Consider the following 17,311-nt stretch of genomic DNA (forward strand, 5'->3'; position numbering starts at 1 on the left):
CAATGGGCCAATTTGCCAAAATGTTGAACTATCCCTTTAATGCTTTAATATCACTATTAAAATTGCACAGTTAACAGGGATAAAGAAACCAACGGACAGATAAGACAGTGATATTGTTATTATGATTGTACTATTTTTTAAGTAATTAAATCCATGTTATGAATTCTCGCTGATCAATTAATTATTGTATGAATAAACATGGTGAAAGAGATTGAATTGGAGGTAATGAGTGGGAGAATTTGCATAGCATGGTCTGATTTGTTTAATAGGAACTCAAAACTAATTCAAATTAATTTGCAAACAGGGTCAGGTCATCCTGACTGAGATATTCTGCTGTGGCTTTATGTAAACACAGTTATGGTTTCATTAGCTGTGGCAGACAAAGGCAAATTTGCATCCAAAAGAAGTTTGATTGTATTTTCAGCAAGTTACAGTTTCGAAAAACTGAAAATGAGAGATGGGTGTTGGAAGCATCACTTCTAACAGATGTTTTGTGTTTAGGTTTTCTAGGTAAAAGGATGATAATCTCCTACTCCACATACCTGAGCGCTTCCTTCTGGTCCAGCTCCTCATACACGCCCACTTTCTTCTGGATGCGGTGCAGCAGGTTGGTTCCCTGGAAGCCGCTGCCCCGTCCGTCACAGCGCAAAACGATGGCGCCGAAGCTGCTCACCAGCGCCGTGGCCCAGTCCATGTGGAACCGCTCTGACACCGTCTGACCACCAGGTGTCCCGTCGCTGCACAAGGAGAACCACAGGGTTCATACAAGCAATGCAAAGCCAGAGTAGTTTCAAATACCCTAACTTTTTTTTTTTTTAATTTAACTTATGACTCTGTGTCTAAAATTCTGTGGAAACATTAATTTATCCTGCCCTGTAACCTCTGGGACAGTTTAGGATGTGTACCATGTAGCTTGCGTCTCTGTGAGCTGGCAGTATTCTGCAGGATTCACAGGATAAAACCTTAATTTGGAAAGTTTACTTCATTCCAAAGCTAATGTGGCAGAATGTTCACGGATTCTTATCTGTGAACAAACAGGGAAAGCTTAGATGTAAGCTGCAGAGTAAAAGAAGGGGGAGGAATGCTAATGAAAGAGTGGAGGTGGAGGTGGAGAGGAGGGTACATTTCCTCATTTGCAGTGTAATTATTACCCAGCTAGAGTAGAGGACAAAGCAGCGCATCTTCCTGTTAGATTAATAAGCCTGATTAAAAGTCTGTCCAGGAAATCTCCACTGATGAGGACGAGCATGTCCTCATATAAACTCAACGAGGGATTCGGCGCATACAAACTTTTTCCTGTGTGTGTGTGTTTGTGTGTGAAAACGCACTCATACATACACAAGCAGGAGCAGTGGGTAGTGTGACGTGTCCACGAAGCCTGCAGGTTTGATGATCTGCATCGACAAAGCTATAAAACACACACACAACAAAATTGTGTATACCATGCTGTCGTTTTTACAAGCTGTTAAATTGTTTTACTACAAAATTGTTTTTGCTGCAACAAAGATTTGAGTTGCTGAAGGTAATAAACTGTGACATCAGCCAGGTTTTGGAGGAGTCTCACCTAAGTTGCTACAGTAGTGGCAGCCAAACTGATGATATGATGATTAAAACATCACAGAGGAAGTAAAAAAAAAAAGTATATGCACCCAGGAGGAGCTGGTTTTCTGCATCAACCAGTCATAAACTGTGATCTGATCTTTATTGAAGGTCATTAAACATTCATAGTGCTGGTGGAAAAAGTAAGTGAACCCTTTGATTTAATCTCTTGATTCTCTATTAGCAGCAATAACCCCAGGAGGTTTGGACCATTCTTTCTTATAAGGCTGTGTGTATTGTATTGTGTTGTATTCTATCAACAACAACAAGATCGTTCAGTATGATGTTCGCTCAGTATTGTAACTTAGTCTATACTCTGATAATATCTACATTTATACATTATTTAAGAATATGTGGACACGTACTGAAATCTTCCACGTTGATCTCTCTGTACTCCACTGTGGGCATCTGCATGGAGTCCAGGGTCAATCTCAGGTTCTCGTTGCTCTCTAGTTTATGAACTTCTGCGATACCTGTACACAGAACACAATAAAGCAGCAATCAGTTAATGCCTTGCCAACAGGAAGGGGATTTAAGGTGGAAACAACTCAAAGACCAATGTCCAAATATACAGTATTTGGACATATTAAATCAAAGCTAAAAGTCTTTTATGCTCTTGTTTTTCATTTTCATTTCATAGTATACATCTGGCTAACTTATTGCACCTGGTTACCACAGCTGCTAAAGTCACAGGAGGATGCAGCAAACATTGTGTGCTATGGAATTAGTCGGTTGTAGCTAAAATGGTCAAAAGCCAAAACTGTAACCAAAACTGCAGCCAAGTTCTGACAAACTGATAAAAGCTGTTCGGCTCCTGGAGGAAAATTTCAATTAAAACTTTGTGAAAGGACAGATGAGAGGAGCCAGCTCTGCCTGGAGCTTCTCTGTATGCAAGTGGGATGTGACCTTGTCTCTTGCCCCAACGTGGTGTAAGACTCTTGGTAACATATGAAGCGCTAACAATTTTATCTCACCTGTCATAGCCTCATATGCTTTTAAAATATGAGAGGCACGAACCCTTCTTATTGGCTGCGCCAGTGGTCTGGAGCAGCTGTGGAGATTAAAATATCCTCCACCACTATTTGGTTCCAAGTTCTGTGCTCCCAAAGATAAATCTTCATGACTCTCATGATCATTCGACTCCTTTTTGACTATAACGTCCTGATTGTGCTGCGTTGATGACACCCTACATGCAAGATGAATGACGGTCATGTTAAAGGGATAGTTCAACATTTTGGCAAATTCGCCTATTGCCATAATCCCTATAATCATAGCAGTAGGTTCATTACCTCTTATTGTCGGTGCATGTTGTTTTGAGATCGGCGGGGCAGAGACATGAGCTGCTCAGCGCACACAATGGAAGTGAATGGTACAGGTCCCCTGTCCCTCAAAACTCATCAAATACACAATCCAACAACTCCAAAACGCTCTCGTTTACAAGTTGTGACCTGCACATTCGCCACAGTATGAAATAATAATGTAACATTACAAGACAGAGTTGTTTTCGAGGCAAATACAGCCGGGACTACATTCCAGACACGGCTGCTGGGTGGAGCGCAAGTAGTTCTGAGTATTTGCTTCATGTGTCGTAATATTACATAATTATGCATTATTACATAGCGTGGTGAATGTGCAGGTCACAACTTGTCCACGAGAGCACATTGGAGTTGTTGGATTGTGTATTTGATGAGTTTGATGAGGGACAGGGGACCTGTACCATTAACCTCCATTGTGTTCACCGAGCAGCCCGAGTCTCTGCCCCACGGATCTCAAAACAACATGCACCGATAATTAAAGGTCATGAACCTACTCCTATGACTACAAGGATTATGGCGATAGGCGTATTTGCCAAAAATGTTGAGCTATCCCTTTAACTGCCGTAGCATTTTGAGCTGTCGGCATAGAGACGCCTCTGAATAAAAGATACCAGTTTTGGAGGTGAAAATTTGCAAAACCTTGTTGCTTCTGTGCCATTTATGAGCTGAATACATCAAATAATGCACCGTAATGACATTTCACTGCAGCATCTACAGACCCATCTTTAACATAGTCAGGGGCGGGGACATCATGTTGGTAAGCCATGACACTGAGTGGCGTGCACACGGACTGTGGTAATCAAATTACTCTTTGCTGATATTGCCATCGGGCAGGTCATAATTTAATGAGGACAACCATTGTGCAGAGTAATGTGATTACTTCCATCACGCTGGACTTGGCTTGTAGACAAACACTGACTCAGTGCACACAGGTGGTCTTTCTGCACTGCGATGGAAAGACCTCTGTCCCTATTAGGACAAGGTCACTTCAGAGTAGCTATTGCTAATAAATACAAGGTCAGGTGTAATGACTTTAGAATAATTCACAGTCTTGTAAATGCTAATCTGTGCTGTAGCTGGTTGAAATACTCACTCTCTCTGTCTTGTGTCTCACTTTCAGCGTCTCTCTGAGTCTTGTAAATGGATACAAACGGGATGTCTGGGCCTGAGGACAAAATCAGAGGTTAAAAAGTGGGCTAGCAAACTTACAGATTGATATTTTCATATTCATACACATATCAGCCAATGGTTTTATACAAAAGACACCAGAAAATGGGAATTATTCTGCTTCATTTGAATGCATGTCTTTTATTCCCTTAAGGAACTACAGTACAACTGTCTTTTACATAGAGGTGCTCTATATTTAGATTCTCTTTAGGCCGGAGTAAATGTATCATGAAATGCACACTGAGAAACTCTGGGTAAAAACGGGGTAAAAACCAGAGAGAGACATCCCAGATCTTTTGTCTGTTATAGACAAAGAGGCAATTCTTCTTATTCGATTTATGTAATGCAATAGCTGAAATAGCTCGTCCTTATCTAGGCCGCAAACAGAGGTAAAGTCCCTCTAGATAATCCCTAAAACCTCAGACAGGAGGGAGGAGGAGGGACAGCCAATGTAGTGACTGATGCACTTAGCAAATTGGGAGCAGGGCGCAGGAACACTGCAGTTGCGTCTGGTGGGAAGAAGGCCGGCCACTCGCTCCCTCCCTCCTTCACTCCTTCCCTCCTCTCTCTCCTTGTGGTAATGATATCATAACCTCATCATATAAATTATTGTAGGCAGGCAGCAGGAGAAGAGCTGGATTAGAAATGTATGAGGTGCAGGACCGTCGACTAGCAGTGATTTCTGAGGTCAGCAGAGAGGGTTTTTAACGACGTTACGGTCTTTCACTGTTGGAATTCAGTGACGATCACTTAGAGAGGTTCACAGGTGATTGACACAAAAGTGTCAGATCAGTGATTAAATATTGAAGCTGTGAGACTGAAATCACAGAAACATGAATCTTTTGACACTACATCCTTTGTTTTTGTGGCAGCACGAAGACAGTGCCATGACACCTTGATATTTTTCTGATCTTAAAAAGCACTTTGTCTGTTCTTGTGGTTTCCTCATGCCCAGTGCTGCACATTTGGATCAAAGGTGGAAGAAGAAGTGCAGCAAAATCAAAGTTGGCTTTTTGTTCTATTTTGCAGAGTGAATGAAGGAACTAAATACAAGCACTCAACATTATGAGCTATTCTCTTAATATGTACAAAATCCTCTTCAGATTTAAAGGCCCCATATTGTATTAGGTGAGATGTTCATGTGTTGTTTGATTATAAATCAGGTCTGGGTTCTGTATTAATAGTGTTAAAATATCAAAAGGCTCAGTCAACAGAGAAATAAAAATTCTAGTATCAAAAACTGAACCTGAAAAGGAACCATTTCTCTAACTATGTGGTCGGGCACTCAAGCCCCGCCTACCTGGAGAAGATGTAAAACTACAATTCAATGGTTTTTGGTTCTAAAATGACAATTCAAATAAATTCAAATAAAACACAGGAAAAGTATTAAATATGGGAACTCTAATATTTTATTAAATATGACATATTGTTATAGAATTAATTGGCTCCATCGGGACAAACTACACCATTAAAATACTGCTTGCAGCTTATACATTGATAAAAATGAGTAATAATAATGTAATGTAATAACAATGACTTGAGCTGTTTTACATAATCGGTTCTTACTTTTGATCATTTTAGTAGATTTTGTTCCTGATATTTGAATGTGGTTGAGTTACCGTACTTTTTTAACATTTCTATTTTACGGCAGGTACTTCTATACTTCCTCCACAACTGCAGGAATTTAATGCAACAATGTGTAGAGCTGATTTTCACCTCTCATCTGAAGGAAGGAGGATGGATAAGTGACCTTCAGCCTCTTTTTGAAAAACTGTGAGTGCTGTAATGTTAGAAACTGCTTTGCACATCAAACTGATCAACTGTAAGTTCAGGTTATTTTCCTGCTTTAGAAGAAAGAAAATACTTCAAGAGGTAAGAGGTGAGTACTGTGACTGGCTGAGAGGGTAATAATACACCTGAATTGTATATCTCAGTGCAGCTGAATGTTTAGGACAAAGCACACCGTGCCATTACGTCCTCACAGGAACTCAGGGGAACAAGAGGTACCTTGGCATTTGAGCAGGAAATAGCTCATGTTGTGGCTGAAGGAGCCGCTGATGTAGCCGCAGCTGTCGGACAAGGCGCAGGAAAGGCAGCGACGGTTGAAGGAACCAAACGTGTCGGCGCTGCAGAAACAAAGAGGACAGTTCACTTTCAGCTGAACTGAAGTCAACAGTTGGTGTAGATGCCAGAGAGCAGACATTACCTGTACAGATGCCTTCGCTTTGGACCATCCTCAGTGCTCAGGAAGTATCTGCAATAATACGAAGATGGGGGGAAAAAAATAACAGTAAGAGCAGAAGATTTGAGTTTTTGAGTTTATCAGAGCTGTATTCACCACTCAGGTTGGAGGGTGGAGGGAAAGCACCTGGAACATACAAACGCTGCCCCATCTACTTACTAGAATAGATGTTTTATAAATGAATGATGGAGGGAAAAAGGGGGGATGTATCCAATGAGAGGAGAAGTAGGCCAAATCTCACCCCCCCTCGGGGGAGATGGTTTTTGGGTGGGTGAGTTCAAGCTTTAAGTGAACACTGGCAACAAAAGAGTAACTGTGTTTCTACTGTATATATGTTGTGTGTGAATGCAGGAGTGCACAGTACATGTGAGATCATGTTAGTCAGACTCACAGTTGCCTTGTGGCCTTGATTGTGGGTGTGAAAATGATGTGAGAGTGACGGGAGTGAGTCACACTCCTTACGGGCCTAACAGACACAGAGGGTGTTTTTTATTTTACACCCAGCACACTTAGATCAGTTTATTGTGTAGAAATGCATGAGGTGGTAGAGGCCCGACGCAATCAGTGTTAGGTTTGGCTTCCCCTTCTTAAAATGCAGAATCAAACTCCAAACTAGTCATAGATCATAATCAATACACAGCTTGGCAATAAACAGGATCATTTCACTGCTGGACGGCAGCAATCAATCTCCTTCACTCCGCTCTTCTCTGCGGTGCTCAAATGTTTAAAACGCTGGGATTCAGCACCACGGAGAGAGAGACGGAGTAACCCTGCATATAAATGTGGGCTTGCTCTGTCTCTGTCCGTGGTGCTGAAAAAACCAGTCCCACTGAGTGCCACAGGGGTGATGTATTTTTGTTACCATCGCCCTAGTTACCCCTGTTCCCTCGACAAAAATGCAAATGAGCACGGCAGACAAGGATAGTTTTCTTCAGGATGTTTTCGGTTTTCTTATTGCATTGTTTTGGAAGTGTCCAAAGATGTTTAATAGTACTTAAGGGATAGTTCAACATTTTGGCAAATTGGCCCATTGCCCATTGCCAGGTTTGTTACCTTTATTTGCTGGTGTAAGCTATTTTTAGAACGGCAGAGCAGAGCCGTGAGCTGCTCAGAGCTACGCTACGGAGGCTAATGGGATTTCTTGGTTTCCCTCATCAAACTCATCAAATACACAATCCAACAACTCCAAAATGTTCTCGTGGACAAGTTGTGACCTGCACATTCACCACGCTATGAGATAATAATGGAACATTATGAGACAGTTGTTTTCAAGGTAAATTCATGCAAAACCGCTGATGCGCGTTACTGTCAGGAGTAGTTTTTCAGTAAGCAGTCTCCGCATTTGTCTCAAAAACAACTTTGTCTCATAATGTTCCGTTATTATCTCATAGTGTGGTGAATGTGCAGGTCACAACTTGTCCACAAGAGCATTTTGGAGTTGTTGTATTGTGTGTATTTGATGAGTTTGATGAGGGGAACCAAGAAATCCCATTAGCCTCCATAGCGTAGCAGCTCGCGGCTCTGCTCCGCCATTCTAAAAATAGCTTGCACCAACAATTAAAGGTAACGAACCTACTGCTAAAACTATAGGGATTATGGCAATTGGCCAGATTTCTATCCCTTTAAAACATCATTTTAACTATCAGCCTGTACTGCTAATGCTGGAATCTTTTCCTCATGTGTCACTTTATGGTTCTTTGTTGTAACAGAGGCAGCTAACATGTTTTCCCTGTTGAAGTTACTGAGAGTAGTAGTATTTCTGATGCCCCTGTAGGCGAAAGCTGACAGAATGACAGGCTGAGAATACTGACTAAACCTTCACTAAATGAGCTTGTGCTGCATTCATGTGTTTGTTTGTTTCCTAGATATGACTGAAGCAGGATTGTTAAAAGCTGCTGTTTGTAGCTGTGAGTGTGCTTGGTGTGTTGCTGGTAGTTTGTGGGTGCTCACATCAGCTGGCTGTCCTCATTGTAGGCCAGGACTTCGGTGACGTCCCAGTCTCCCGAGGTGATGGACTGCAGCGTGTCTGTGCTGGTGTTGGGCTTTAGGGTGTGAGAGAGGCAAAGGAGCAAAAAGCAGAACTTTAGTAATAGAGACAAAACAAGTTATGATCAAGTCAAACCCAGGCTAGAGCTAAATAAGAAGCCAATCTAAATCTTACTAATCCTTAAATCTGACTCTACATAAACCATCTTTTACCTGGGAGATGGACATGGAGATGTGGAAGAACTTGCCCCTGCCTCCTTGAGGAATGGCTCGGGTGAAGAACAGCTTGAGTCCATCTTTGGAAAACAGAGGCCTCTCATTCTGAATACACAGACAATTGCTCAAATCAATGACTCAATTAAGCATGAAGCTATAGAAACTGATTATAAATGCAACAATTAGACAAATATTAAAGGGGACATATTGTGGAAATATCACTTTTTGAAGGCTCTTTGTGGAAAGGGGGCATAACATGTCTCCTTTAAGCAAAACTGAGCTATAATGTGACATGAACTGCTGGGAAAACTGACTTTAATTTGATAACCATTAGTCAGGTTAGTTACATTTAAGCAAAAATTAACAGTAATCAATAATATTCAACATAGTAAACATGAAGCCAATCTGTTGTCAACAGTGTCACCTGTCTGTGCAGCCACCCTTCACTTTCATCCTCATGTTTCTGTAAAAACAAAAACAGTGTAAGAGGTTTCAGTTGCTCTATGAAAACCAGCCTTTGACACATGCAGCACACACACACACACACACACACACACACACTGGACATCGTTACCTTGGTGCAGACTCCTGTTGTGGCCTCACACAGGGTGAGTATAGAGATATTCTGGGCTCTGTTGAGCCAGTTGATGGCCAGTTTGGTGGTGGTGGCCCATTTCACCATGGTCACATAGTATTCACTAACAAACACAGACAGTTTGAAGTTGAGTCAGCCATGTGGACATGTGACCACTCACCGTGACGGAAAATATGAGGAAAATAAGACAATGACCGGCAAAAGCACCAAAATGTTTCCATTCACTAATTGCAGATTATGATAGAATTTTAAAAGGAGATGAAACATTTATGATCTCTTGCAAATTGGAATTGAGATATTAGAGCAGCAGCACACAGTATAATGAGCCACAGCGAAAAAGGAATAAAAAATGGGGTATAAATACGACCGGAGCGAATGGGGGCATTAAACTTAATGGAACTAAACACGGAACCAACTAAAGTAAAATGTATCACTGCAGAAAATGAATCTGTGCAGGAACAGGACACACTGTTAGAGATAATTTTAACTATATGACTTTATGAAATATGCAAACTTATCTACCATCATAAAATGAATATATACTGACAATTACACTATATGATACATAAAAGAACGTACGAAATATGAATAAGATAGCGCATCATTTGACTGAGTAGAGAGACTGATTGGAGGACGGTCTGCTCGTCTCACCCTATCCTGGGATCATCAGGTCTTCTCATCTCGATGGTGTGAAGAGGCCCGTTCAGGTTCACCACATGCAGAGTGATGACTGGGTTCTCCTCACCGGCCTGAACAGGATGAGAGAATCATGGGAAAATTAGCGTGAACTATTAATATACAAAAACAAAAACTACAATTTCTGGATATACACAGCTCATTTTTGCAATCAAAACCAATGACATTATTTATTTCTATGTGTACCTTAGGGTAGTGGTACTCTTTCCCCACTGGGTAAGGTGTTCCTGTGAACATGGGCAGCTCCATCCTGGGCACCAGGGTGTCGTTGATGGTGGCATATGCCAACCTCGCGCCATCTGGAGACCACCAATGGGCGATGTGGGACTGGAAAATTTCCTCTGGACAAATCAGAATAAAATTACCATCAGTCATAATGACAGTGAGTAAAAACTCAAGCAGCAGAGACATAAGTTAATTACATGGCCTCAGGCCAGCACACTCAGACAGCCGTTACTTGTCAGAAACGAACAGGTGTTCTGGGAGAATGTCTTTTGAAATGTATAAAGTGCCGTGTCATTAGTAAGGCTCTTTGTATCACACTGCTCTTTGTTCACAGAAGGTCATTAAATTGTTAATTCATAAATGCCATCTCCTGTTGGCCACCACGCGGGATTTACGCATGTGAAGTTGTTTAATTTTGATTAAATATCAGTCAAATGTTAAGTAGCCTGAACGGCACAAAGTGAGAAAGCTCATTGTTCCAGAGGCAAAACACCAGCACCCTGAAAATAACACAACTAGAATAACTGTCTGTCTCCATCAAGCAGCCAAGTTTCAGGGAATATGGTCACAATCTGCTCCTCTTGAGTTACAGCACTGAATGAAGGACAGAACGTTTGGATGTTACAAAGAAGGTGACCTCTGACTTGCTGCATGTACACCGTTATCACTTCAACATTTTACATGATGAGACATTCCTGTCAATTTGTGAGACACAGTCACAACCACATTTTCATGAGGTCACAGTGACCTTCACAGATCATCTCTGAATGATCCATGAAATGTTTCTACTAGATGGCGAGGTCGCTGTGACCTCCAACTTTGAAATTTCTGAGCCTAATCTGAAGGAATTCCGTCACAGCTTTACTAAGATATCACATAGCACAAGAATAGGACAAATGTTTGTGTGTATGGACAGACGACCCAAACACAGAATGTCTCTGGCCCGGGCTGTTGCAAACAGAAGTCTCTAAAAACAGGTCAAAGCATCAAAATAAAAAAAAGTTATCCTCTCTGCCCTCTCAGCAAATACATCCTGCTAAGTCTTGATTGACCTGTTTGCTGTTTGTGAACTCTCATTCACACACACACACACACACACACACACACACACACACACACACACACACACACACACACAAACAAACAGTAGCAAAATGCTGAGGTCATAAATCACAGCAGCTTTTAATCTCAGTACAGCCCATCGACCAAAATAGAGCTCAGCTACATTTCCTCGAAATCACCCAGAAAGCAATTTCTCATTACAGTTACAAGTACGCAGCTCACTTTACCACACAACCTTAGTTTTTGGGGGGTTGTTGTTACCTCTGTGAGTGTGTGTAATGTCTGTGTGTGTGTGTGTGTGTGTGTGTGTGTGTGTGTGTGTGTGTGTGGGCCAGTTTCACTTCAATACATCTCAGATTTGACCAAGTTCTTTTGAGACTCGGGATGTGTGCGTGTGGATAGGTGGGGGAAATTATGTAGCAGTCACACAAACACACTCAGGTTCAAAGGGAACATTGAGGACAAGAGCGGTGTAGGTCCACACAGTGCACACACACACAAATACACACAAATAGAAAAACACCTCTGTCAAAATACAGTGACTTATTAAGAAATTATGTAAATGTGCGCTGGCTGAGGGAACTTCCTGACAACATAACACATGACCGTGACAATTCTACTTCATTATTAAGTCTGCGGCGACGACGCAGACGGCATGGAAACGGTCCAGCTTATTGTTACTGCTTGCCACCAGCTACATTTATATCAACTTTTGCAATTAAAATTTCATTAATGCTGTTTATCTGTGGGACTGGGTGCTGGCTTTGGGGGAATGAACAGACATCAACTACCAATTAGCATTTTCATTAAGCGTGCACGCTTGGTGGAATCACTTGATATGCGGCATCATTTGACAATCACCCGCAGTACAGACCCTCGTGTGCATTTGTTCTCTAATGAAGTTCTGCAAAAAAAAAAAGAAGTCGCTTGTGTGGTATCTGGCCACTGCTGGACACTGTTAAACTAATTATAACTCCACACATCTCTATGTTAGTGTGAAATGAGAAGAAATAGAGCTAATGGCAGCACTTAGTCTTTACTCTGGTGGGCCGCCTAGTGTGTCCACCTGCACCCTGCTGGCACGGCTCAGCGGGGAATGATTGGATCTCAAAGTCTGAAGATGAACCGAGTGGCAACAGCACAGCATTAGCAAAGATGAAAAAAAGAAGAAATAAAATAATAATTAAAGCGATTTCCCGCATGGCCAGCTCCAGCACTGCCTGCTAACTCCAGCAAGCGGCAGCTTAAAAAGCTTTCCATGTGGAGTGGAACCGCCGGGCTGTCGGATCCGCTTGGCTGGGGACGCCCAGTCACCTTGGCTGGTCAAGGAGAAAGTAGTTAAGTTTCCAGAGACGTCCTGACACTTGCATGGCAACAACAGAAAAGTGAGGAGACAAAAAGGAGGAGAGAAAGTAAAAGAGAAAGAAGCACTTTTGATGAGCTAACTCTCAGTTTCTCTTCTCTTAAGTAATGAGATCGTGTCTCCTTTTGTGACGATTACCAAGGTGAGCTGTCAGAGCCTCATCTCCTCTCTCCATGTTCGCCATCCTGCTGTGAATACCTACATAATTCACCGAGCAGAGTGTATTATTAATGCATGAGATACCATGAGTCAAGTGGCCGGCGAGAAATAATGAGTGCAAGGTGACAGGTTCAGGCAGACTGAGCTGGAGAGACGAAGAAAAGAATATCAAACTTCTTGGCATTTAGAGGATTCTTTTTTTATTTTAGTGGGAAAACATCTACTTGAAGTGCATCTGGAATCAGTGAGGTGATCAAGTGGACTGTTTCTTAAGGAAATAAGGAGCACATGATGCCAACAGAGGGCAGCAGTGTCACATGCTAAATCCATGAAGCAGAGCAGCAGTGAGGTGCAGAGAGAGATGCACCTTTTGTTCTAATTCTTTGTGTCTGATAGAGATTTGAGGCCAAAACCCACTTGTACTCTTTAGAGACTCTAGTCCATCTCAGCAGCCAGATGTAACACAAGCATTTAACCTGCCAATCACACAAGAAGCACTACAAGACGTGTCGAATATAAATAAATATCCTGCCCAAGGTGAGGCCAGATGCTATAAAGTAAAGAACTTGACAGCGGAGACACGCCCTCCTCTTTGGTTTGTTAGACGACGTGACAGCGTAGCTTTACACACACAGCTGCTACTATAAATACAGAACAGTTACCACTGCGCTGACTGAGGTGACAGTGCTTGTGATAACTGAGCCAGAGCAGAGAAGCACATGATGGAGTGAGGTGAGATTTCACAGTGCAGCTCCACAGCTTCGTTGACAGTTTGTGCTTCAGTCTAAAAAAAAAAAAAGAAAACTTTGGAAGACGATGCAGGGGTGAAACGCTACTACCAATGAGTTGTTCTTGCATATAACACAAAACTTTATGGGAGGAGTAAGCCACCGTGTATGTTTGCCCTACAGGAATAAATCTAAATGCATGCGAAGCAGCAACTTAAAGAGACACTCCAAAGATCTGACACATAAAGGTCAGTGAACTTATCATCAAGATCAAAAACATTCTCTGCTGCTGCTTTGAAGGGAAAATTGATACAGTTTTAAGTAAATGACCCCAATGATGTCACCAGTATGACCTCAGCAAGGGTGGAACAATTTTAAAGTTAACGTACTTAGTAGAAGTGTGAGGTTTGAAAGAAATGATCATTTAACCAAAGTCATGACACTGTGTCACTGCTCAAATGTGTTCTGGGAAATGTAGTGTAATGATGTGGTGGAGAGATGCGCACTGAAGATGGTAGAGGCCATAGATTGAGTCGGTAACCAAAGGAACGCCCATAAAAGCATCACTTCCGGTAAGAGCCGTGGGGGAAAACAAACCATTCTCCCCATCCACTACAATGGGAAAGCGCGGCGTTTTAAACCTTTGTCTAATGCTTGTCCGCTGTCATGTCTTTGTTTGAATCACTTGTATCTGCTGACAAAGAGATAGTAAAAAATTCTGTGCGATCAGGGTCGATTGTTGCCCATACATTTTAAAATACTGGGTCAATGATCCGCGCTTTCCCATGATAGCAGACGGGAAGAATGGTTTGTTTTCCCCCACGGCTTTTACCGGAAGTGACGTTTCTATGGGCGTTCCCTTGGTTGCCGACTCAGTCTATTCTGAACAACGTGGATCATCCACTTCATAACACCTTGGTGGACCAGATAACTGCAGTGGTGGATGGCTCCTCTCTCTTCACTGCAGGATAGGGAGATATAGAAGATCCTTTGTACCAACAGTCATCAGGCTTTTTAATTCTTCTGCAAATGGTAGATGAGCTGCCAGACAAATGGATTTTTCCTTTGGGGATTGATAAAGCCATTTGTATGGTATCGTTCGTAAATGTAAATGTAGTAGCCAACATTTTTGCAGCTTCATCCACACGTGAAACGTGAAAAAGGAAATATTGCTCTGTTGCTGCTCCCCTGTTCACCACTCTTGTTGTGTGATCACCACAAACCTTTATGGAAATGGAAAATTTAACACTTTAACATCTCCCATAAATCACCTGTCATACCAAGCATAAACATACATTTCTTATATTTCTTCAGGCATTTTGGCTCCATGATTTTTAAAAGGTAAAACTCCCATAGATGTTATGTGCAATATTCATTTTAACTGCAGCTTTGTTAAATTGTAGACCCACAACATGATTTCCAACCAACTCCAAATCACTATTCCACAAAGAAATCCAATCCAGTTTACCTTGGAAAAAAAAAAGTTCTACAAAACTAGTTGAAACTGACTCATAACAGTTTCAGCTCGTATTCTCACCAAACTAAAACCAACATTTTTTTTTTATATATTCCCTTTTGTAATCTTTCCTTTTCAAGTGCACGAGTGTTGATTATGTGGTTACTCTTTGCCCTGCGGGCTCTGACACAAACAGAGCGATAAACAGAAACGAGCCTTCGAACAAGCCTCTCGATGCAGACAGTCATCTAGCCAAACATCTATGGGGGCAAACATGACTCAAATCAAAGCCACGTCGGGTTTTTTATCTCAGCGCACCAGAGCCCAATAAACAGCTGTTTCCTCGGGCTGCGTCACACTGCAGGATGTGTCAGTATCAGTGCAGCCTCGATAATCAGACAGCCGACAGATGACGGAACACTTGAGACTCTCCTGAGGCGTTTTGGACTATTACACACAGCCGGCGGGGCTCTTGGCTGCATCTCCTCTTTTTTAATTGAGCCTTTTTTGATTTTTTTTTTCTTTTTTTTCCCTCTCTTGCATGCACACTGCAAACAAACAAACAAAAACACAGACATTCACGGATTAAGGCAGCAATGCAAGCCAGAGGATATTCAAGCCGGGGAGATTATTTGCCAACCTTTCACCCCTTAGCATCAAATCTGCGGCGCGGGCAACAGGCAGAGCTTAAGACCTCATTTCTCCTCGGCGGCAGTCTGAGCCTCAGCTTGACCTTGGCCAGAGCAGAGTCTGAGTCATTAGCATGGATAATCTTCTGCCTTGCAGTCTCACTGATGAATGTAAATATTATACAACCTGGCACAGCCTCCAGACTCCCCCATGCAGATGCTAACATCACCACTGCACCAATGCCAAATGTATTTAGTTTTCTTTTTTTCTTCCAGGAAGATTTTCTTTTAAACCATTTATTGATAATAAAAATGAATGATGGACTTTTAGTGAATTTTGGTGTATTTAGTGCAACATTTGCAATATTGAATATTACACTCAGATTCTGTGGTTGAATATCTAATTCCAGACCTAGGGGCATTAACTCTTCTGGTATCAACATTTCCACAAGAGGTAAGAAGCTGGCTGTAGGGACCTGCTGCCCTGAGGTCCAACAGGTTCAGGGTTAGGAGGATGTGTGCTGGGTGGATCTGGCTTCACCAAGCTCCAACCTCCATGGCTGAAAAACTGAAGCCAACATTGAAGTTCCACAATCTGTAGTTCCTTGCACAGCCATTTGAGGCTATAACTCAAAAGGTGATTCAATCGTCTCCCAAGTTAAAATGTCCAACTTAGCAGAAATAAATCTGTTTACAGCCCGGTACAAAAAAATCTATACAGCTATAGCTACTGTAATCACTTCCTGTGTTGATGGTGAATTCTTACTTAAAGGGGAACTATGCAAGTCTGGTCCCTTTTTCTCTGTTTTGGTAAGGCTCCTCTTCTCCATGTGCATTTGTTTACAACAAAGCCGGCGAGAAATCAATACATGGAGCAGTGGATAACATTATATTATACAACGTTACAACGTGTATATTTGTGTAGTCTTAACCATCATAAACAAAAGGTTGCGGCTTACAGAGTGTGTTTGTGTCATGGTGTGCAGAGAGGAGAGCTACACTGATGTTGCAAGGTTGGTTTTCAGCCATGAGATGCCAGGTGGAAGGCTCCATTCTCACTCCTAACAAGTCACAAGTTGACTATCACAACTATCACAATTACTCCGGAGCTTTTTAATCAAGTTAAAATGTAGCATAGCCACGGGAGAAACCTGCTTGGTTCCTCTTTAAATCATCTGTTTACATTTTATCAAGGCTTTAAGTTCTGCATTATTGAAGGCGTAGCCACTCTGAGTGACAGGTGGAGCGTATCATTGCCAAAAACTGGCATGATCCAAAATCTCAGCTCCACACACGTGCCAAGATGGCGACAGTGGAGCAGCCCACTCTGAAACCTACTGTACAGGTGACATCATTGAGGCTACATCCAGTCGTCCATCTTAATGTCTCTGTCTTTGCTCTTTTAGCCGTGGATTCACGCCCAGGGACCCAGTCTTTATAATAGGATTTCAAGTAGCACTAAATTAGTTCTAGCCAGATATGTAAATATACTTAGTTCATTAGCAAACTAACACAGAACACAAGAGCAAATAACCAGAGCTCATTTGAGCCAATTATGTTTAGATTTTGGATCTTGAATTAACTGAATTATTATTATGTAACAGGCTTTCATTTCTTATTTATCTTGAGACGACAAATTAACATTTCTCCTTATCTCAAGGAGGAATTTCAACCTCACATTACACTATCTAATTCATGTAGCTTATATGCGGGAATAAACACATACAATTCTGTTGTTCTATGATTCACTTTTATCTCAACATTATGAGGCTGACTCTGTGTTTTATCTCTTGGTGAAAGATTTATCCTGTCAATAAATGATGAGTGTAAATTACCAGCCCTTCAGCAGCCCATAAATATGAGTCAGGGGGG

General features: G+C 41.8%; 1 protein-coding gene across 8 annotated transcripts in view; it reads right to left on the reverse strand.

The window, feature by feature from the left end:
* The window catches only part of dpp6a (dipeptidyl-peptidase 6a), a 219,788-nt gene that overhangs the window by 5,670 nt on the left and 196,807 nt on the right, over positions 1 to 17,311 (reverse strand). For all 8 annotated transcript variants that reach the window (XM_085764054.1, XM_085764056.1, XM_085764053.1 and 5 more), the window contains exons 9-20: positions 10,004 to 10,158; positions 9,773 to 9,870; positions 9,101 to 9,224; positions 8,951 to 8,989; positions 8,524 to 8,631; positions 8,275 to 8,366; positions 6,289 to 6,336; positions 6,090 to 6,208; positions 4,009 to 4,080; positions 1,965 to 2,072; positions 1,339 to 1,408; positions 543 to 737 (exon numbers count right to left, since the gene is read on the reverse strand). In XM_085764054.1, the coding sequence (XP_085620180.1) occupies positions 543 to 737; positions 1,339 to 1,408; positions 1,965 to 2,072; positions 4,009 to 4,080; positions 6,090 to 6,208; positions 6,289 to 6,336; positions 8,275 to 8,366; positions 8,524 to 8,631; positions 8,951 to 8,989; positions 9,101 to 9,224; positions 9,773 to 9,870; positions 10,004 to 10,158 (1,228 nt within the window). The remainder of the gene's footprint in view (positions 1 to 542; positions 738 to 1,338; positions 1,409 to 1,964; positions 2,073 to 4,008; positions 4,081 to 6,089; positions 6,209 to 6,288; positions 6,337 to 8,274; positions 8,367 to 8,523; positions 8,632 to 8,950; positions 8,990 to 9,100; positions 9,225 to 9,772; positions 9,871 to 10,003; positions 10,159 to 17,311) is intronic.

The sequence above is a fragment of the Trachurus japonicus genome, chromosome 20, assembly GCF_045865225.1.
Source record: "Trachurus japonicus isolate A0001 chromosome 20, Traja_1.0".
NCBI lineage: Eukaryota > Metazoa > Chordata > Actinopteri > Carangiformes > Carangidae > Trachurus > Trachurus japonicus.